The following is a 22559-nucleotide window of genomic DNA, read 5'->3' as shown; positions in this document are numbered from 1 at the left end:
CAGGAATGCAGGTACCATGCAGCCCTGTGTCACTGCATAGTAATATATACAGCCTGCCCAGAAATACCCTAACACCATCAATCTGGTAGCTGGTTGCAGATTTATTATATACTAGATACTCTAGGGACACAGCTTATTTTCGCTCCTCTTAATTCCCAGAAAGATATCTTCAGTCACAGTGTAACCAGATTCGCATTTCTTGGAATGATCGCTAAACCTTGCAAAATTTCTATAGTTCAGGCATGCTTCAGGCTTTGTGTAGAATCAGCATCTGAGGTTTTGCTGATCCACAGATAGGGAAGACTTGTCTAGCTATTTTCCAGGGTGTCCTCCTGTTGAATAGAAATTAGGAGTCTAGCACTTAGATTCTGGCATGTGGGCATCCTGCATTTTCTTTTTAACCAGTACATCTTAGAAGAGTGTGATCAGATTTTCCTGATAAATTCTTCCCTGTGAGGTGGTTGAATTCAAAATCAGAATACATGACAGTAATCTGAGAGTACCACAGTGTGTATAGTAGAAATGTCCCTGTTTTACAAATCCAGAAAGTTGAAAGGTGAATGTGATGATCAGGGATACACCACCTGCTCCCGTACCTGAGTGCTTAACATTCCAAATAGAAAACTTAATACAGCTATATATTATTAGAAAGTGTTTGTTTTACTACTGCACCAAGCAAAGAACGCTCTGATTTATTTTTTCTAGTACACTTTGTGTACATTCGTCTGGAGTATTTACATTTTATGGCAGAGCGAGACAAGTCAGATGTATGTTTCATATACATACTAAAAGCACAGGCTTATAAATTACTTCCTGGAGACTATGATGCATCTGCTTCAATTCTTGATCTTAGCTGTTTTCCAGGATTTTGAGGGCAGCATTCAGGAGACTGATCAATTCATTGCACTGTAGTGCCTGGATTTCAAAATGACTGAATCAGGTTGCTGTTCAGAAGTGATTTTCTTTAAACCGTTAGCACGGTACTTTCAGAAGTTGTTCCCTGAATGCAAATAGTATTTCCTGCTGCTTTAATTAAAGGGTTTCCTTCTGATTTTTATTAATGAATTTCAACTCAGCTCCTTGACACATGATGTAGTGCTTTACTGAATGTAATTATCAAAGAATAGGTGTTTCCAACAGGAAGTACTGTGCTTATTCACTTCTGATAACCTAGAATCATAATTAACTGAATAGATCAAAAATAGCTTAGAACTGCAGTCTTCTCATGCTGTACTTGACTAATCTGTGCAGAGTTAATTCATGTTAATAACTGCCATTTAAAATGCTGGAATTCTTGGAGTGAGGAGGAAAGGGCATACAGCCACAACAGTATTATTGCACTTAGCAACTGCTGGCCTGTTTTCTTTTTTCCTGCTTCCATTGTCTTTCTCATGTTTTTCCTCACTCACCTAAAATGAGCTGCACACATCTTGAAAGGAAAAGTTTCCTACAAGTTCAATTTCTTCTGTCTGGGGTTGCCAAAAGTGGGATTGTCAATATATGAACAGATTCATCAGAGGAGTTCTTTTGTGGCAAGATAAATGTTTCTGTTGGCAAAAGTTCCGTTTATTGAGTTTTGACCCTGCACCCCTGTGCTACAATGGTAATCCTACCATCAGTGTTTTTAAGGCTGAAGCCAAAAGCTGCGTAGAGCATAGCAGCATTTTCTAGTACTGCTGTGCATAATGGAGAACGGGTTATTGCTGGTGTGAATCTCTGGATATTTTAAGGGATTTGGATAACTAGACTTTTAAAATTTGTTTTCAGCTGAAGCCTGGCTTTCATATTGTCAGTTTGGGTGGGGATTTATTTTCCTTCTATTTTTTTTAAATGGTTAAGATACTTTCTATAATCCATATGGTGAAAAAGAAAATCTTATTAAAATCTTAATAGTCGATTTTTTTAAGGAGAACTTATTTTAACGGAAGCAATTGCTATTTTGTGGCTTTTAAATAATGTAGGAGTGAGATGACTACAAAAAATTAAGACTTTCTTGAGTGCTTGAATTAGTTTCTTCTCTTGATATTTTGTTATATTAAAAGTAACATACTATACTATGACATTTTATTAGCTTTAGCACAAAAGTCACTAACTCAAAATTTATTGGAAATAATGAAAAAAACCCCACTTTATTTGCCACCCACTCCCCTAGCAGAAGTATCTTAGCCTATGAGGAAAGAAATTAAGCAAGTCTGCAGTGAAAAGATGTTGATTTCATTGACTTTGCATTTTGCTTTGTATGTTTGTCACTGATGTCAGAATAACAACTACCATACTGCTAGCAGAAATACTCATATTATACCTAGTCCAACAGATCAAAAGACCCAATGCAGTATCAATGGGAAATACAGTTTACCCTCTCTTGTAACTGTTTTGCTCTAAAAAAGTGTGCCAAGGTGACATATGTCATAGTAGAATAAAGCTATTATTTATGACATTCATTCTATTTATTTTAGTTTCAGTATCTCAGACTTCACAGTGATTTAAAAAAACACAGCATAATATTACTAAGTTTGTCTGAAGTAATTGTCACCTTGTTTCAAAGAGAGTCAGAAAATTAGAAATCTAGTTCTCTGTCTTGCCCTCTAACAGATCACTCAATCAGGTAAAACTCAATCAAACAGCAGCAGCATGTTTTTCAGATGTTTTTGGTATACTGTGCATTCTTGGACTAGCTGAATTTCACACTGTTCAATCTACTCTAGGAAATGAAGTATCCTGTGAACATTTTTGCTGTCTTCCTTCTTTTTTTTTCTCTCATAGAAAGCCGATCCTTATTCCTCTAGTGAGCTTTGATGCCTTTTCATTTGCATCATGCCAATCGGCACAGCTTGGGCCTGGGCTATTTATTCAAGTAGGCTTTAGTACCGCTCTGAGGTATGATGAGGCCACATACAGCCCCATCTCCAGTCCAAGACTTGGCCAGGCCTTTTCTCTAGTAGCTTTGAGATTAAGTTCCTTTCAGTTTTAATGAAAACGACATTAGCTAGTAGATTTTGGCACGTAGGGCAAATCCATTACACTTTTTCAGTTTAAAAACTGCCATCCAGTGAATACTCATGCTCAGAGACTTGCCACGTGGGTTACACTTTCACCTTGTGAAGGAAGTTTCCTGCTGCCAGTATTTATATAATGCATGTACTAGCTTGCTGTAAATGAGACTAACAATGAAAACAACCACCTCCACTAGAAAATGGAGAATGCTCTGTCATAAAGTCAGATGCATGACATGACTGTGACTTCTTCATTCAGAATGGTTGAGTTTTCTGAATTTCTATGTGGTAGGTCATGAAATTGTCAGGTAAAAGAAACGTGAAGTGAGAACAAAAGAAAGGAAGGACAGGTGTAAAAAGAAAAAGAAGAATGCTGTGGAAATTTTAGAAACTGCGTATCTCCCTTCCCCTGAAGTTGCTGAAAGGACTTGCTTCAGGAAGAAGGTTTAGATTTTAAACGTGAGCTGCATGGGAATGAGGCGGGAAGGAAGAGGAGTGCTATGCTGAAATAAAAATCAGCAGGGTTCCTATACTTGTCTCAGTCCAAAGCTGTTAAGTGAAAGAAATCCAGGTTTGCAAAGTCAAAGATCATCTCTAACAAAATAAAACAAACCAAACTACAACAAAAACACATCACAGATCTTAGAGTCTCCAGAACTGCCATGTTGTTCTTTACTTAAAAATGGAGATGATAGAGAATAAATACTAAAAACGGAAAGGAGAAATGTAATCCTATTATTATAGTTTACTGGTAAAATAATTGGGTTATTTTTGTATTGTTCCATAGGATATTAAAAACAATCACAATTTTAGCATACTGAACATGCTTGTTGCCTTCTATTCAGTTTATTTAATTCTTTAAAATGCTTTAAAATTATTTGAGAACATCATAGATTTCTTTTGTTTTTTAGTTACATAGAGATTTTTAGCAAAGTACTTATCTAAATTCATTGATAACAAAGGCGAGCTCGTCATGACTTTTAAAGTAACACTATTTTAGATCCAGTCTGGCTTTTCCTGTCTTTTACTGGCAAAATCATTTTAATCTCTCTGTTATAACTTCCTTTTGACCCTGAAGGCTGAGGCATATTTTTCATTACCCAGTTGCTTCCAGGAACCTTTCCTGATTAACATTCATTACTGGTAAACACTTTTTAAAGTTCCCCCTTCTGCCTATGCCATCCCTTTTTGCTTCCCTTCAGCAGCAATTCCCAAAGCGGCCAATGCAGCACACAGAAGATGCATTCTGTTATATTGTGGGTACTCTGACCCAGTATCTGTTTTAAAGCCTGCCACATTGGTAGGAATCAAGTGATGCAGCATTTGCTTTGGGTTACTCCAAGATCACCCTTAATGCAAGTCAAGCTGAGGTAAAAGCAAATGAGAATATCCAAGTATTAGGGCATCCAAGACAAATAATATTGTTTCAAAGGGTTATAAGACGCAAGTGACAGAAAGGAAATAATGCCTAGTTGCCCCAAGATCAAATAAAAAGCCTTCCTTTTCCATGCTTGTATGCAGCTGATACTTACATAACCATATGGTCAAGGGTTTAGTCCTCATGCAAATTTGACATCCTCAGGTGTCGAGTAAGGTTTTCCCTGGGGGTAAACCACAGGCTCTAACTTACATATGTTCACATTCACACGTCCCTGGATTTCCCTGGGGGTCCATTCAGATTAAAACCTCTTTTCTCTTCTTCCCTGCCACCCCAGGACATCTTAACGCAATCAGGAAGAGGTTAGACCTTTCTCCCTCTCCCCAACTTTATTGGCTCACAGCCCTGGGTTTGAATATGCCAATGTCCCTTGGACGTCATCAGGTGAGATTATCCCTGATCAGACATTAAGTAGTCAGCTAGGGACTGCTCCAGTGCCTGGTAAGCCCTAAAGAGACCATGACCCATTCTGAAGCATACTGCCCTTTTCTGCTGGGTTGGGCTATATTCACATCTCAAAGAGAAGCCCTTTCTCATTGTGATGTTTTATTGTCTGAAAAACTTTTAATTTACTAGTCACACTTTGTACTCTCACAGAACTGGCATTAATACTACCAGATACTCACTAGCAACTCTGAAATACATTTAATGCCACTTTTATAGCTATGATCTCCCTTGACTAGCTGTAAAATGCCCAGAGAGGTTTAGACTAAAGGTATTTCAAAAGTGCAAGACATTGTTATTTGGTGCCCGTTATTACTAAATTTACATTTTACAGAGAAGGCTTCATCCCATTTTGTACACTCAATACATAGGATAAAAAGCTAGGAGATGTCTTTGACAATGATGTCATACCCTCTCTTCTTAAGGAGAGAATCCAGTAAGGAAAAAAATAGACTTCCTATATGCAAGATGGAGCAAAGGCAGTAAAAGGAATGATTTTTTAATAGCACTTGGCATTCCTCTTTCCAGACGTAGTAGAGGCTGCTTTTTGGAAAGATAGTCAGTGAAACCCTTGATCTTGCCCCCTTAAGTGTGGTGACAGGAAGTTCAGCATAGCTACAGATAGGAGCAAAAGAGTGTCTGGTGCTCACTGCTCGATTCCCAGATGAGCCTAGAGTTCTGTGGGACCTGAGAGTGCAAATCACCAACGGATTTGTGGGGCAGCAGTGGTGGGCTTCTGCAACATGCATCCACAGTTCTCCAGGATGTTTAGGTGACAGTACCTGCTTGTCTCTTTTAACACCTATGCTGCTGCACATGAATTGCTGTGATGTGCTAACCACTTTATCATTTTATTACACTTTATTACATCATAAATTTTTATATCTTCTTAACGATCCTACAAGAAGCTTAATTGTTTATAGGAACATCTTAATTAACTAGGGTTCACTAGGTTAAGCAGAACACAAATTGAAGGAGCTCTAAATGAAACAAACCCTACCACTCCATTCCATATAGCTTCATAAGGTTAAAATGGGATTTGAGTGCAAGAATGAAAAATTCATACTGCTTTCAGATGTTACAAAGTAACAATAATACCGTGGTTAACTTCACCTCAGCTTTCTGTTTTGCAAATGTGAAGTTCAATGGAAAAAACTTTTTTTTTTTTTTTTTTACCTACTAGGAACAATTTCAATTTGAGCTGTAGCATTATGAGGAAACTTGCCCCAGATTAATTTAGCAGACAATAGTGTTACTTTATTATCCCATTTCCATCTGGATTTTAGAAATAGAAAAGATAATACAAGAAATATATAACATGAGTCTCAAATACTTCTCTAATTACATTCTAATTGATTACAGTAAATTTTTCTGAAGTGTTTTTAACAAGAGCTTTGTGAAATGGTCGCAGTACATGAATTGGGGTGGGAAAGATTGATGTTTATGAATGGTAGAACTAGCTGCATGAAGCAGTCTTCCCAGGGTCTGAACATCTTCAGCTGTCAGCAACTGTAGGACAGCAGGTTTTCCAGGGAAAATTGAGGTGGTTTAGCACCTGTGGGAGAGCATTTTATAGGCTTGAACCAGAGTTACACCCTAGACTGAAATACCACCATGGTCTTGGCTTGCCTTTGTGAAATGCCTCTACAACACACTACTCCATCGAAACAGAATGATGCTAACAGGTCGGCAGTGCCTGTTGCATTTTCATTACAGTTTTCAAGGCTGCATAGAAGATAGAGGAATAGGTTGCCTGGAGAAGTAGTGGAATTTCCCCCACTGTAAATATCAAAGACTCAGCTTGACCAGAGATAACCTAATCTGAGGCCCTGCTTTCAATAGAAGGCTACACTAGACAATCTGCATAAATCCCTTCCAACCCAGACTTTCTGTGAATCTGTGAATCACAGTTAATGGAATTTGAGGTGCGTTTGGATTAAAATGGAAATTCTCCAAATCCAGACCACAATCCAGGACTCCCAAATGTGCTTCTGTCTCCCTGTATACAGTATGACAACCAGATGGTATTAGGACCATTAAGATACATATTAACTCCAATCTCACCATTATTAAGGGAGAGAATATTTTTAGGAAGTTGTTAATGGCTGATAGGAAGAGACATTTTGCTTTGAAACAAGAGATAGGAAAGATTGAAGATGAATGACTAGTCAGGGTAATAGAGATATATTAATTTAATGGCTCCTTGACACCGTCAATCCATGTGTAAAGGAGCAGCAAAAGTGGAGCTGCCCAACAAAGAGGTCTGAGCCAGGAGTCAAGGTCAACTCCAGCACTGGCCACGCCTGCACCATGGGCACAGTTCCTCGAGGTCTGATCAGGGTAGATGGAAACAGGTGCTGGTAACTGAGTCACTGACAACCTCAGGCATGGCAAGGGAATGAGTCAGGTCAAAGAAGGTGAGGCCAGAGACAGGGCAGAAGACCAGGCTGTAACATGGGTCTGAGCGTCATGTAGAAGACGGGACTACAGACAGGCACACCTACGATGTACCTTAGGTAGGGAATGAAGGTCCAGGCATGAGCTTTAGTAGGGGTCCTGGACCCATGAACTGAGAATGCAGGATGGAGATCTCCGGAGAGGCTGGTCAGCGCAATGAAGGCCAGTTTGTGCACTCAGGGCCGTGACACCATGGACTGATCAATAGTTGCTGATTAGCTGAGGTGACAGATGATACCAACACACACAAAAGTGTGTTGGGATGCTCCCATGATTCATCTACATGTGTTTCTCCATCAGGGTAATCATCAGTGCTGAAGTCCTCCTTCACATAGGCACAAATGCACACACTGTCGGAGAGGACTGCAAGGTCCAAATCCCACAGAAGACAATAGGCTCTGTCTCATCTTCCCTACCATGGCCTCCATAGTCAGGTGTCTTCATTCATGCAGTATGCCCACGCAGGAAATGTCTAGTAGCTCAGATGTTTTCCTGAGAACTTGCAATGAAGGTCCTTTACGGCTTGTTCCTTTGAACATGTTAGCTATCAACAAGGAGGGAGAAAAAGTTACCACTTTATTTATTTATTTAAGGGGTCAATTCTGAATTAAAAACATGCTCGTGAGGTACCACTACACAAAGTTAGGTCTAACCTTCATTTTTAGGAAAAAACATTTTGGGGTTTTTTTTGTTCTTTTTTTTTTCCCTCTGTAATAATGTTTTCCACTATTGAAGGAAAAGTTTTTTGTATAGAAAGAAAACATAAAAGAAAACACCTGTTTGGCTTGCAGGAATTGGCGAGGGAGGCTGTTTTCCTGACAGGCCAAAAGCGACCAGCACAGGGCCCCTTTAAAAAAAAAAAAAGGATTTTTTTTTTTCCCTATTTCATGTGAGCATTGGCAGAAACTCTGACAAGCAGTTCTTCATATTTTATTATGTTCTTGTCTGGCAGAATCTCTGTCAGGCAAAAACCTTGTCAGCGGAAAACCTGTCGTAGGATCAGAGGAGACAAAAACAGGTGTCACAGAGGCAGTCAAAACTGAAGGAAAAAAAAGATTAGGCTAAAGAGAGAAAGGCAGACAATTACATTAATGCCATTGCTTTTATCTTATAGATGTGTGTTATTATCTCAGGGTGCTGAGTGCGCAATTGCCTCAAAGAAAAGTAGACAGGAGACAAGGGGAAACTTGATAGTTATTAACTGAAGAGGCAGTGTGTCAAAGCTGGATGGGGTTCAAAGTTTTGCAAAGGGATGAAAAAAATTGCAGACAGCAAGCAACGTCTGTGAACAAACTGTGGTTCTGCTTTCGGCTACATAAACCTAGTAGCAATCTAAATGTTTCAACTTGGAATCAGATCATAGACAGAAAAATTAATGAAAGTTTTCATTCATACTTTTTTTAATAACATTTATTTTGTGTACATGCAACTGAAGTGCTGGGGTTTTTTTTTTGATCTGTTATAAAAATGTTGTTAGAGCATGAGGCATGGTGAGGCATGAAGACATTTATCAGTTTAGTTGCTGTGTTGTTTGGGTTTGAAACACCTATTATCAACACACGTTTAATTTAAAAATGCTATTAAGAATCCTTTTACTAAGTGTGAACATCTGTACACGCAAGCTGTAAATTAGGAAATCACATATGTGTCCCCCTGTCAGAGACTAAATGCATTTGGCAAATAGTTTCCATTATTAGCTTTTAAATACAGTAAAAGGCAGAAGGAAAAGTTGGTTTTGCCTATGAATCAGAATATGCTTTACTTACTGTCCTTCCATGATCTTTTGAAATCTGCAGTGTCTTAGCGAACATTTCTCTTATATCTGGATTAAATTGTGAAAGGGATGAAGACGGAAGTGAAATGGAGATCACCAAAGGGTGCCATGTTGTAGCTGGAATTTATACCCAGACTGATTCAGAATGTTCACCCACCCATATAAATGCTAATGTCCCATGCTCTCCACACTCGTGCCAGGGGTGAATGGGATAATTTCCTACACCATGAAAATACTTGAGCCACTCAGTAGACACTGGCAAGTTTTCTTGTCCTTAGTCAGCATCTAAGCATGATATGTTTGAGGAACAATTTTTACCACCTACAAAATGCACATTACACTATGTTACAGGTGGTATTAAATCTGCATCCTGAGGGAGGCCAGCTTAGACCACCTCCTATGACTGCAATAGTTTGCCTGTCCTTCCAGCACTTTAGTCGTTCATAAGCTACTGTCTGTTCTTGAAAGGATTTGTTACTTCTTTTTCTGTTGTTGATGGAAAAGAAGAAAATCTTGAACTCTGAAAATGTGAAGCTGTTCATGTTCATCACTAAAATCAACAGTAAACTACAATGCTCCACATTGCCATTTATAATACTGTATCTGTTTTACCATACTCGACATGCTGTTGCTGCAACGGTATAATGGAATCTTTTTATTTTGGTATTGTATATTTAATCTGTCTGCCAATTTCAGTTTCTTTTGCTGCAGAAAGTGGTCCAGTTACTTAGATTAAAAAAATGTCTGGAAAACTCCCTGTTATTGTCTCGACACAGACTACCTAAAATTTCTTTTTCATTTTCCTGTTGATCCTTGAACAAATCTAGTAATCTGGAAAGATGATGATGTTTATAAAATTCTGTATTGTCATGTGTGTGTGGATACACGTGGAGGGATACTCCAACTGTATCCCTCTTTGGTAAGTTAGAGAACTGGGAGCATGCAAGAAAATGTAGAGTGGGTCTATTGCAGAACCCAAATTTAAAACTGAAATGGAATGAAATCCATAATAACCTGTACATTGCAACCTACTGACTCTTCTCTGTGGTGCTCTGAGATACACATCCAGGCAAATCAGCTGAGAGAAGGGGTTTCACTAGACCTTTTCATCCCTCTCTAGGATACCTAAATATTTATCTAGGATCAGGAAATTAGCAAGAGGTATGTGTATTTACAACTCCAATTGCACTAAAACTAGGATATTTAAAATTCTTTTATATTCAGTAGAGGCAAAATGTCATGCTTTTATTGTAGCCATTCAAAAAACAATATGAGACCTCTAAAGTACAAAATTAATCACTGCATACTTACATTTTTTGCGTAACAAAAACGGAATCCACTCAGAAGCATGGCTTTTAATTTGGTTGACTTTGTCCACTGCACTTTGGGAAGGAAGGGGTCTAAGGTCAGTGAGTAAATTTGCATAGCTGAGCCTAAGGTCAGTGAGTAAATTTGTATCGCTGAGCCTATGAACTGGCCACTGTATAGATGAAATGAAATTTTTTGTCTTTATTTTCTGTCTTTTGATAAATTGAACAAGTATTTGACCCATATTTTAATGTATCTTTTGTACTTAATTTCCTTTGAACTACATAGGGTCCCAAAACTCCAGTAAAATATAAATGGTGAAGTAGATTTCCCCTCCCTATTTTACTACATTTAAAACAAAAACAACCCAGCACAAATGGAACATAAAAGTTTGTTTATTGGTTTGTTACAAATAGGTCCAAAGTTTTTTTGCTGGAATTTTGCATAAGAAGAATACTGCAGGCTGTAATGTGAAGATTGACATTGTATCAATTTTGAATTTCTCTTTACAATTCAGATTATACTGAGCAGAGTCTCTGTAAAATCTGGGGGATTTTGTTTACTATTCAAGAAGCTAAAGAGTGGATAAGCTAACACGGGGGGGTCAGGCTTGACATTAGGAAGCATTTCTTACCAAGAGGGTGGTCAAACACTGGAACAGGCTCCTTAGAGAGGTGGTCGATGCCGCATGCCTGTCAATGTTTAGGAGGCATTTGGACAATGCCCTTAATAACATGCTTTCTTTTAATCAGCCCTGAAGTGGTCAGGCAGTTGGACTAGATGATCGTTGCAGGTCCCTTCCAACTGAAATAGTCTAAATTATCTAAATGATTATGGCACATACTTGATACTTCAGAGTTAGGTAAGAAAAACGGTACTGAAAGGTTCCTAATTCCTATACTAATTATCCAATTAGTCATTTTTTTGGTGTTGAAGGCAATCTTCTGTAATGTCTTCTACTTCATCACCTTTTTTTGGTCCCCTTTTTTAATAGTTAAAATTTCTGAAACAAGTACTTGAAATTTAGAATTCACCATGGAAATATTACTCGGCTCTATGTTGTTGTACTAAAACACAAAGGCCTTTTTAGGCTGTTCCACAAAATTTTGATTACTCAGCAAGTATGTGACTTTAAGATTCATTGGATCTCTTCTTCCTCTATCAGTGAACACCTTTCCACTCTCACTGAGATAAAGAATATCAGATTATCGGGGCAGTGCTAAGAACTGAATTGGGCTGTTAAAAGATAGCCTTCTTAGTTTAAGCGTAGTCATGTTTCCAGAAAAGGTTATGTCCAAAAAGTCACAAACATGTTAAGACTTTTCTGGGTGAACTTTTGAGCCCACTGAACGTGTAAGAAGTATGAATAATACCTCATGCTGCACCAGGAGGGGACTTCTAATGTGTGGTTTATGATGTTCAGTCACTGATATCTTCTTAATAAGGACACATCTGTTTATGTCATTTTTCAGGTATGATAGAGCTCATTCTTTTCTTTAGCATGTTTCATCTTGAAGTCTCCTAAGCACTTATGAAATCATACACTGCTGCAGATACTGTTGAATGTATTCACCTGTGAAACACGGCATTCTTCATTAGCATATAGAATGAACAGAAAATGTTAGAACAGAAAATGGTGAGGAAGGCATTATCCACATGAAATTAGATGGGCAATTCAGGACAGCAGAATACAGCTATCTACTCTGAGATTTGGTAAGAAGGCTAAAGTTAATACTCTTGTCCTTACAGAAAAAACAACAATGAGACTTAGGTCCTTCTCTTATCTCTTATTTGAAAAAGTATGTGTCTAACAACTTAAATGGCCTCTTGAATCCACCTAGAACACCGGCATTAGTTCACTAATGATACCAGAGGAGAAATCAGTTAGAAGTACTACAGAAAGCAACTTCTCTCTGTCACTTATTTCCTTGGCAATCTCTTTTAAAGAAACAAGATAATTTTTATAAATTACAAATTATAGTGAAAAGTTTCATTCTCCTGCCAAGTGCAAGAGGTTTCAATAGTCAATGATCCGAAAGAATTTCCATAGTATTATTTCTCATATGGGCGCAAGTGCATTTCCCTTCTCTTCATGTACAATTTTTTCCTTTTTTTTTTTTCTGTCTGTAGCATGAGGTCTGTCTTTAGTTTGCAAATGTTTTTACACACCCATGCAAAAATATATGCTTTGTAAATTACACATTTAAGTGCATATCCTGACTTGTACTTCAAAAGGATAAGCTTCACTGCTTATTTGTTTATTACATAATGTGCAGAATAAGGCCACAAATCAAAATTGGAGATAATTTCACTGTCACTTGGAATGTTAATCCAACACCGGACTAACTCTTATTTGTGTGTGTGTGTGTTTTGCAAATGTCTATAGATAATATCACTTGAAAACAAATGTTGCAGAGAAATGGAATAGTACAGGGTCTCCTGTGAAAATTTCTGTCCGCTGGTCAAAGATTGTGCTTAGTAATTTAAAAGGACCTTTTTTATTTCTTTTTTCACTTCTGTTCCATCTTGGCCTTTCCAAAGCTATTATCCTCAGAGTGGTCACATTACATGAAGTGGGTATATGCCCACAGAGTTTTGTAATCTCATTCTAGCTATTAGTTTTATAATCCACCCAATATTCTTTAGACAAAGACATCTTACAGTCATTCTGACTTGGCCCAAAGTAGAATCATGACCTTAAAATTTTCAGCAAGCCAAGTCTTCTTTAGCTGGAAGAACTTGCTTTTCCTCACTGCAGGCATAGGGTTTACTGTTAAGTAAAGAGAAACAAAAACAGATATTAAGATATATTAGAAATACAGTATGATGCAGTGATTGAAAAGCATTCAGTATTCAGAAAATATTCATTCAGGTCTTGACCCCGGTCTGAATTTGTGTAAACTTGGAGAAGCCAGTTAACCTCTTTGGACCCTATTCTCACTCTGTAAGACTGAAGGTGGGGAAAGATCAAGGTGATCCAGATCTGCTTAATTATTTTGATAGTCTGGTAGAAGGTATTACATCAGTTAACACTAATATTATTTACAGCATTCTTACTGCAAGTAATAGTAGTATTTTTAAAAAAATACTAATATTTTACTTTATTTTACTCCTTTCAAATGGTTGCTCTGCCCCCCAGGTACACATATATACATATCAGCACATGTACAGCACAGCCTGCACAGTAACAAAATCAGTTTTCTAGGCTTTTCTAGCTGAGTACTTTGGTGACACATCTGTTACGGTAGTAGCAAAATAACCATGTTATGAAAATATCATACATCAAAGGGGCAAAAAAAATGTAGGAAAGTATTTGACCTGTTTAAGCTTCAATCAAATCCCATTCATTAGACCTTGTACATAAATCAGTCCGACATCATGAAGCCTATATAACTGAAGTACTTTGGACGAAGAGCTTTTGGAAGAAAAATCCCACCCTTCACATTCTGCAGTATAAATGTCCTGTGGAGAGACATAGGACTGCAGTCCCTAGGCTTGCCAATTCCTTATCTTTTTTGAATGTTAAATTAACATTTAAAGCTATTTATTCAAAGTTGACTTAACCACTAGAATAGGAAAGATCAGACAAATCAGTTGCAAGAAATGAAGTATGAGGAAACCAGAAATCTTTGACAAAGTATTCCTTGGAGTAAACGTGTTGAATGAAGCCAGCAAGTAAATGATAAGGGCCTTTGCGCTCTGGATGTAAGAAAGCAATTTATCAAGAGTACATGAACTCTCCAGTGATCATAAGCCAAGAAGAAACCAAAGTACAGGAGAAGAAGTCCCTATAAAATTATTTTAAATGCTCAGAAAGTTTTGTTTAAAAAAAGCAGTGAGAATCTTAGGTGCTGCAACATAGTCCATAAAATGGAAAGAAAATTAAATTTAAACATTGATACTCAGTAAAGTGCGTGATGTCATATGCAATTCCATCATATTTAACTTCACAAAGGGATAAGAATTACCTTCATCCTGCAAACCTCCACTCCCCTGATCTCTAAATTATTCACGTCACAGTGAATAACATGAAATTCACACAGAAGGGTAAAACAAACTAGCCAGCTTAAGTAGCAGTGAATTCATGATAGAATTTATGGTAAATCAGGAGACTAATTTTTAACGTGTTTAAAAGGCTGGGGTTTAGGATGTAGCTGTTTTCTTTTTTTCCCTTAGAGGTTAAGTTTCAAACCTTCAACAGTCCCAATCAATTCTGCATAGCTTCCGTCTTGGTCATCAGTTAATCATAAATTTTCTGTAATGTCTTTTGAACTTACGAGTATTGTAGTCTCTGGGGCTCAGCTGAGCATCCTTCTGCTGTAGGAATTAAAGTTAATTGTGAGCTTTGGAAACTAGGCCTGTTTCAGACAGCATCTGTAAAAAAGAATCACTCAATGATGAGTGGTGTCCCTCAGGGGTCCATACTGGGACCAGTACTATATAATATCTTCATCAATGACATAGACAATAGGATCAAGTGCACCCTCAGCAAGTTTGCAGATGACACCAAGCTGGGTGGTGCGGTTGACACGCCTGAGGGACGGGATGCCATCCAGAGGGACCTGGACAAGCTCAAGAAGTGGGCCTGTGTGAACCTCATGAGGTTCAACAAGGCCAAGCGCAAGGCCTGCACCTGGGTCGGGGCAACCCCTGGTATCAATACAGGCTGGGGGATGAAGGGATTGAGAGCAGCCCTGCTGAGAAGGACGTGGGGGTACTGAAGGATGAAAAGCTGGACGTGAGCTGGCAATGTGCGCTCACAGCCCAGAAAGCCAACTGTATCCTGGGCTGTGGCCCAGGAAAAGAAGCGTGGCCGCCTCGAGGGTGATTCTGCCCCTCTACTCCGCTCTGGTGAGGCCCCACCTGGAGTACTGCGCCCAGCTCTGGAGTCCTCAGTACAAGAAAGACATGGACCTGTTGGAGCAGGTCCAGAGGAGGGCCACAAAAATGATCAGGGGAGTGGAACGCCTCTCCTATGAGGACAGGCTGAGAGAGTTGGGGTTGTTCAGCCTGGAGAAGAGAAGGCTCTGGGGAGACCTTACTGTGGCCTTTCAATACTTAAAGAAAGGCTTATAAGAAAGTTGGGGACAGACTTTCTAATAGGGCCCGTAGTGATAGGACAAGGGGCAATGGTTTTAAACTAGAAGAGGGTAGATTTAGACTAGATATAAGGAAGAAATTTTTTACAACGAGGGTGCCCCATCTCTGGAAACATTCAAGGTCAGGTTGGATGGGGCTCTGAGCAACCAGATCTAGTTGAAGATGTTCCTGCTCATTGCAGGGGAGTTGGACTAGATGATCTTTGGAGGTCCCTTCCAACCCAAACCATTCTGTGATTCTATGAATTGTCCAAGTAGTATAGTAGTATTTCTCTGGAAAATAAATGCATCTGCCAAATTCGATGCGTTTAGATAATTTTGGGGATTATTGTCTTGTCTTTCCTTTAGCTCTTCTCTTATACTTAACCCCTTTTCTTTCAGCCTTGGACAAGCTTAGTACTCAGCACCTCTACCACCCAACCCAAGTGGAGATTGTGCAGTCCAACGTTGTATTTGACATCAGCAGCCTGATGCTCTATGGTACTCAGGCTGTGCCTGTGAGACTGAAGATACTACTTGACCGACTCTTCAGTGTACTGAAGCAAGAGGAGGTGTTGCATATTCTACATGGCTTAGGCTGGACACTTCGAGACTATGTTCGAGGCTACATCCTTCAGGTAGGAAATAAAGCAAAGCATGTTTCCAAACCCAGTTAACTGAATTTTTTTTTGTACACGCGTAGTGACCATGCACCCAAAGAAGTAGAAGGGTATGAAGTAAATTTAGTGTGGCATGTTGAAGACTAATGATGATGTTGGCAAAATAAAATATTCAATTTTTCCTAAGCTAAAAAAATGCAGGTTCCTTCGTACCATATTATTTATTTGTACTTGCTTACACTTATTGTAGGAAATACCTTAAATACTGCAAATACTGAGGTTAGCTAGCTGCAAGCCATCAAAGGCAACGGGCAAGTTTTCAAGGGCTACTGTTTGACTTAAGAAACTAAGATCCAAGTCAGCAGCTCCTTCACCTTTTCTTTCCTTCTTTAGCAAGATATCTAATAAGGGGTAGATGAAATGGGAAGTATTTTACAGTGTAATGTATAAACAGGAAAATCCTGTTTATAAGCCCATTTTAAAAAGGTAGCTTTAAATAAAGTGTTACATGCAAATTGGTTAAGATAAGATAAGCAAACAAAACATAAAATAAGTAAACAAAAAAATGGACAGGCTTGCTTTATGAGTATGGTCTTGAATGTGTATGGTTGCTTATCTGAAGAATTTCATCATCTGTTGGGTTCCAAAGTGAGTTATTACATTTTATGAGACTATTTCTGATTGAGAATCTAATACTACATGATTCTGAGTTCTCTTAATTGCTACTGACTTTGTGGGAGCTTTGCATCATCTAGAAGTCATCCAGTTATTGAAGGACACACCTGAAAACTCTAGTTTCTGATTTATTTCTTTGCTTTCTTAGGCGATGGTAGCGTGCTTGGCACTATACAGAAAATACGGGAATCTTTATTCCTGCTCTGAGGAATTCTGACTGTATTTTTTAATTCATCTTCAATGTTCTGTCCTTCATGTGAAAGAATTAAATTAGACTTATGTAATTCTTCATATTCTTCATATTCTGTGTTCTTAAATATTTTCTTAAATGCTTTATATATATTCCTATAAGGATAGATACAAAATGGAGCTCTTTAATTGTTTTAGGATTCTCTCAGGTATCTATTTTGTAAAGCAAAATGTTACACATGTTCAAATACAATAAAATCCATTTTTTTCATTACCAGTCTAAACCGTACATGTAAATATATATCCATGATATTTATACAGTAGATATCTATAGATGTTTGTATGATATATATGTATGGATATGTATCTATAGATATTAGGTATGATATATAATTTAGATAGATGTTAGATGTCTGTAGAGATACATACTATAATGGCATTATGTGCATATTGCATCATATTTTAGATTCCTGGATTCTGAATTCTACTGATCAAGAGGGCTGAAGAAATATGATTTGCAAAGGAATACATATAAAAAAATGCATCCTTTCTAAGATATAACATTAGAAAATTGCTGTTTACTAAATGCGGTTAATAGTTAGGCATAATATACTACAAGCGTAGAATGTAATTCAGTGTCCCTTACAGACAAGAAGACTGACTGAAATCAGTAGTTTTCTTGTTTTAAAGGTCGTAGAATCAGGTTTGTATTGATTTTGTTTTAATTATCTGTTGGAATGATCTTAATATATGCAAGAATGGCTTGTAATATAATTACATAGAGGTTTATACAGAGTGAGATTGTGACCTATGCATCTGAGTGGTGTAAAGGCCTATAATACACTATTAGGTCAGAGTTCAGTTTATCTGGCTAAAACTCAATCACATTGTAGCCCTCAAGGCATGAATTGTACCATTACTACATTCAACAACAGTATATTGAATATTATGTCAGTTAAAGGGGAACAATTATCAATGAAAGTTAAGGGCAGCTGTTGCAGTCTTGCCACATATTGACTTGGTTAGCGGTCAGTTGTGGATTGTGTTAGTGGGTGAATGAAGACCTACGATAGGTGTAGTCAAGCCTGCCTATTAGTTTAGCTCTCTAATTTCAAAGAATCATGGACTGGTCGAGGTTGGTCGAGGTCATCTTGTGCAATCCCCCCTGCTCAAACAAGGCCACCTAGAGCTGGTTGCCTGGGACCATGTCCTGGCTTTTGAGTAGCTCCAAGGATGGAGACTCCACAAACTCTGTGGGCAAAAAACGCATTTTGTTTCCATTAAAGCTAGGAAGCTCAGTATATGGCAGAAAGGGAAACTGCTTAGTAAAACATATATGAAGAGAAACCCTAGGAAAATTAATCAAATCTATGATAACAAAAGTCTTGTTTAAAAAGTAGCTCTATTGCAACTATCTGATAAAAAGGAGAAAAGGGGAAATTTGAAAGGAAATGTGTAGTAATACTAGCACAGTAAAAGTGCATACAGATGAGAACTACAGGTAATGTCTCCTTCAAGCAAAAGGTGTTGTTCCATGAAGCTCGTCATTATGGAATTGGAACTCTTCAGAGAGTTGTCTGAGGCTTTCAAACTCAGCTTTTCCACACAAAAATCTTGCGACGAAATGGCATGAGCCTCCTATAAGGAGAACCAAAAGTATCAAGTACCAAAAGAAATCATTCAGAATATCACAGAGCTATGGGATTGTTGGTAGGCTGTCATGCAGTGAATTCAGGAACATCTGACTCTCAGTCTGGAAGTATAGTTCTTTTTAATCTGTCTGTGCAAACCTGTCTAAGTTACAACCTAGTCCAGTCAACGCTGGTAAGTTTACTATACATTCATACATACACATTGTACATCAAATACACAAATATGTATCTCTAGGAAAAAGTTTAAATTTGCTATAATGCTGTAGTTAGGGAAGTGTAAACCAGTAAACTAGTTTGTTTGTCTCTAATCTAATAAAAATAACATTTTAAACTTGTAACTTGATGAAATGATGGATATCACTGTTTGGCACGGAGAACAAAAAAAGGAAGGTTAGTAACTTTGGGAACACTTGCTCAGAAATACAGAAGTTATTTGGAACATACAGACTTTGTACCCTAAGTCTTTTCTGGAAGGACTAAGAGAAGTACTAGAATAGGTTTTAGAATGGCTGTGGCAGATTCCAGAACACTTAATCCTGGTTCGAGTTCCAGTGTTCACCGATAAACCGCAGTGCAAAAGCTTTGTAAAGCTGGTACAAAATTGTAGTTTCATGCCTTGGGAAGGTCTGAGACATCAATCTGTGCTGAATTTGCCCTGAATCATGACAGAAGTGTTAAAATATTTTAACATTTTCCCTAAATGGAGTTTTTTTGGAGGGAAAAAAGAAGAAATCTTAGGGTAGATGTATCCATTCAAAATTAATTATTATAGTATTGCCAGATATTTTCTTTTCTCTTCAAGATCCATAATGAAACCCTTCTTCCCACGAAAAAAGAAAATACTTTTTCTCAGTAACTTCTGAGAAAAACCTCACCATTTTCTCCACTCGAGAAACAAGAGAAAACCAGTGCCTCTCTCTAGTAGTGTATTAGTGCTGCAAGATGGGTGGGATTATTTGTAATACCCTCATTTTGACTAATAATGTTTCTAAATAACAAATTAAAAAGCAGTGGGCAGCGAAAAATGCAGTATTCATTGCTTCATTCAGTGGATGCATTAATGGAGCACAGGAAACGAAGGAACCCTGAAGCCAGCGGAGGTAATGTGATACACCGCCTTTCACATTTGGGCACAGTCACAACATTGCCAGTAACGGCTGAAAGGCATTAAGACCTGGCAAGCTTTCTCTGGCCTCTGTGCAATAAACCTAGTTTCTGGTGAATAGATACCTATCTCTGAAATGTCAGTGAGCGACAGTTTGGTCAGCAGTCTCATCAGATTGCTCACAGGATTAATGTTTTAGAGGAGGAGTTGTTCTCTCATCTTTAGAAGCCATCCTCAAAAAAACCTTACTGCATAGGGAAACTTTCTGGACTGTGTCTCCTCCATGGGCATCCAGAGTGCTTCAGTTTCTAGGCTTGTTTATCCGGTACCTATCTCAAGGAACTAAGTTACTTATTTGATGTGGAGCTGTTAGTGAGCCTGTAGGTTTTCGCTTTGGGAACAGTCAACGCAACTACTTTCTTTACATGACGAGAAATTATTCTGTCAACAACAGTAGTTGTTTTGGGTCAGATTCTGCACCTACTGCTCAAAGAGACGTGATTAGTGGCTCTATTGATTTGGGTGAAGTTACTTTTGCTGTAAAGCACAGCTCAACTGTGAGTAAGTCTCCAGCCCTTGTTTGGTTCCAGCTGAGCTGAGTGAAGAGGTAACTTAGCCAGCCAATTTTCCTCTGCTCCACCACTGGAGAATACTTTACCCCACCCATTTGCTAGTGTAACTACATGTGTAATTGTTCCCTAGCCAGGTTCTCTCTAAACAAGGCAGGTTAGAAGAATCCTCCTGCTAAACATGTGCAAGTTAACGCTGATTATTCTGGGAGGAAAGGGCTAGAGAGCAATTATGCCACTAGCAGTGAACAGCTGGGGCATTCAGCTTTTACACTGGTCCAGCTGCAGACGACAGGAGATGTGACCACAACTTAGAGGCCATAAACTGACTCTTTGCAAATAATGATTAGTGTTTTGAGTAACAGCTCAACACTTTTTCAACTGTGATCATTTTTGTGATCAAATAGTTGTATTCTCTTAGTGTAAAAGAGAAAGATAAATACTATCTTTACAGTACAAAGAGGGAAGCAGAGGCACAGAACAGAACACTGGCAGAATCAGGAAAAGGAACTAGACCTAGGATTTCTGTTCTTACCATCGTTCCCTTGAAAAAAGTAAATTATAGTCAGTAGCTCATAGGGAACGTCTTGGCTTCCAGACTCTCTGGTGCCACTCACAGCTACGAGAAATTAAAAAAAAAAAAAAAAAAAAAATCCCAAAACCTAAAATCAAAACTAAAGCCAGCTGGATAAGTATGGGTATTTTATTGGCCCAAAAGGTGACTCCCTTACAAAAGTTTGTGCACTGGACAGTGCATGGGGAATCACTAATCCTAAATGAAGGTCATTTCCATGGCAATGTCAATGCTGAAAACTGATGAAATTCAAAATTATTAGATAGCATTTTCTGCTTTGGGAAGACTGGAAATGGGAGTATGATGCTTTTCCTGCCTCTGTGGTTTCACACTCAAGACTGCTAATTTCAAAAATAAGAAAAAACCTCTGAAATTAATGACATCCTGTGCCACTGCTGACTTGGGCTTGAGTGTTTCTTTGCCCACATATCATCAGCACAATCCCTACTTTATGGATTTAGTTAACTCTTCAGATGATGACCAAGGTCGACTGTGGTTTATTCTCCCATTGCTGTGTTAGTTCTGTAGGGCTAAAACAACTGTTGAGCAAGAGCAACTGTTTCAGTCACTGAAGTCAGCTAAGAATAAACTCTCAGAAGGTGTACATTGTGGGGGGAAATTTAGGCATTTTTTCAAAAGACAACATCCCATTAACTAAAACAAACTCACTCAAGTCGTGAAATACATAGTGCAGGTTAAATAGTTCAGTTACGAGATTTTTAAAAGAAAAAATTGTTATATGCATAGTCAAATTACATGCTTCCATATGTTGTGTTATATTTGACTGACAATTTCTCAAATTTTTGTAAAATGTAGTTGCTTGTGGTGGAATGGTTGTTTTCATTTGCTGTCCTAGTTTACTACAACTAGATTGATCATGCACACCACTCTTATATCCAGATTAGGTCAAGAGATTTGGGGAGAGACCAAAGAAAGAAATTTGAGCATCTTTAATAATACCATTCTTAATTTCTTTTCTGTTCTTTCTCTGAACAATCCCTTAGCACCTTATCCCTTCTAAGCAGGAGAAATATTAACCATATGCACAGATGGAAATTGCTTTACTGTTTTTAAAATTAAATATTGCCCACCATTGGCTTGTCTGTGGAGGATTTCAGAAAAGCATGGGTTCTGTTACTATTTGACCTCTTAGAGACTTTAGAGTCTTAGCTTTCCAGTCTGTACTCATTTGCCTCCTTTTAAGATGTTTGAACTTTTGCTACGGAGCCCAAGTGCAAGGGCTATTTAATTAAACAGCTTGTCAAACAGCTTCCATTGCTTAAACATAAGGAACATTAGAAAGAAAACAAACAAACAGCAGCTCTGAGGAGATAGCTTTTCTAGGGTAGACGAGTGGTGTCAGTCATTGTAGTGATGATATCATACTTTCAGTTCAATGTAGTCTGCTGTGTATAATCACAAGTCACATGACATTTCTGTCAGGTTTTTTTCCCCAAGTGCCATCAGTTGATCTACTTTTTTTTTTTCTTTCGTAACAAGAACACCTTTAAAGTGGTGGTATGCTATATTATTAATGATAAAGAAAATTAAGAAAAATAGGCAATCAAATTATGGTATGGATGGAAAAAAAAAAGTTTAGCCTTGCACCCAGTGAAAGTTTGATGACAATTATGCACCATTAATACAGTAAAAATGGCTTTTGTATGTGAAGTTTGTGAATTT

General features: G+C 38.1%; 1 protein-coding gene across 1 annotated transcript in view; it reads left to right on the top strand.

The window, feature by feature from the left end:
* The window catches only part of BNC2 (basonuclin 2), a gene marked incomplete at its 5' end in the record, with an annotated part of 114181 nt that overhangs the window by 1790 nt on the left and 89832 nt on the right, over nucleotides 1-22559 (top strand). Inside the window, 1 exon segment of the mRNA XM_009586440.1 lies at nucleotides 15895-16130. Within this exon segment, the coding sequence (XP_009584735.1) occupies nucleotides 15895-16130 (236 nt within the window).

This window comes from Fulmarus glacialis, unplaced genomic scaffold, assembly GCF_000690835.1.
Source record: "Fulmarus glacialis isolate BGI_N327 unplaced genomic scaffold, ASM69083v1 scaffold4441, whole genome shotgun sequence".
Lineage (NCBI taxonomy): Eukaryota > Metazoa > Chordata > Aves > Procellariiformes > Procellariidae > Fulmarus > Fulmarus glacialis.
Note: the sequence above shows the minus strand (reverse complement) of the source record. Positions and strands in the feature narration are given on the sequence as shown.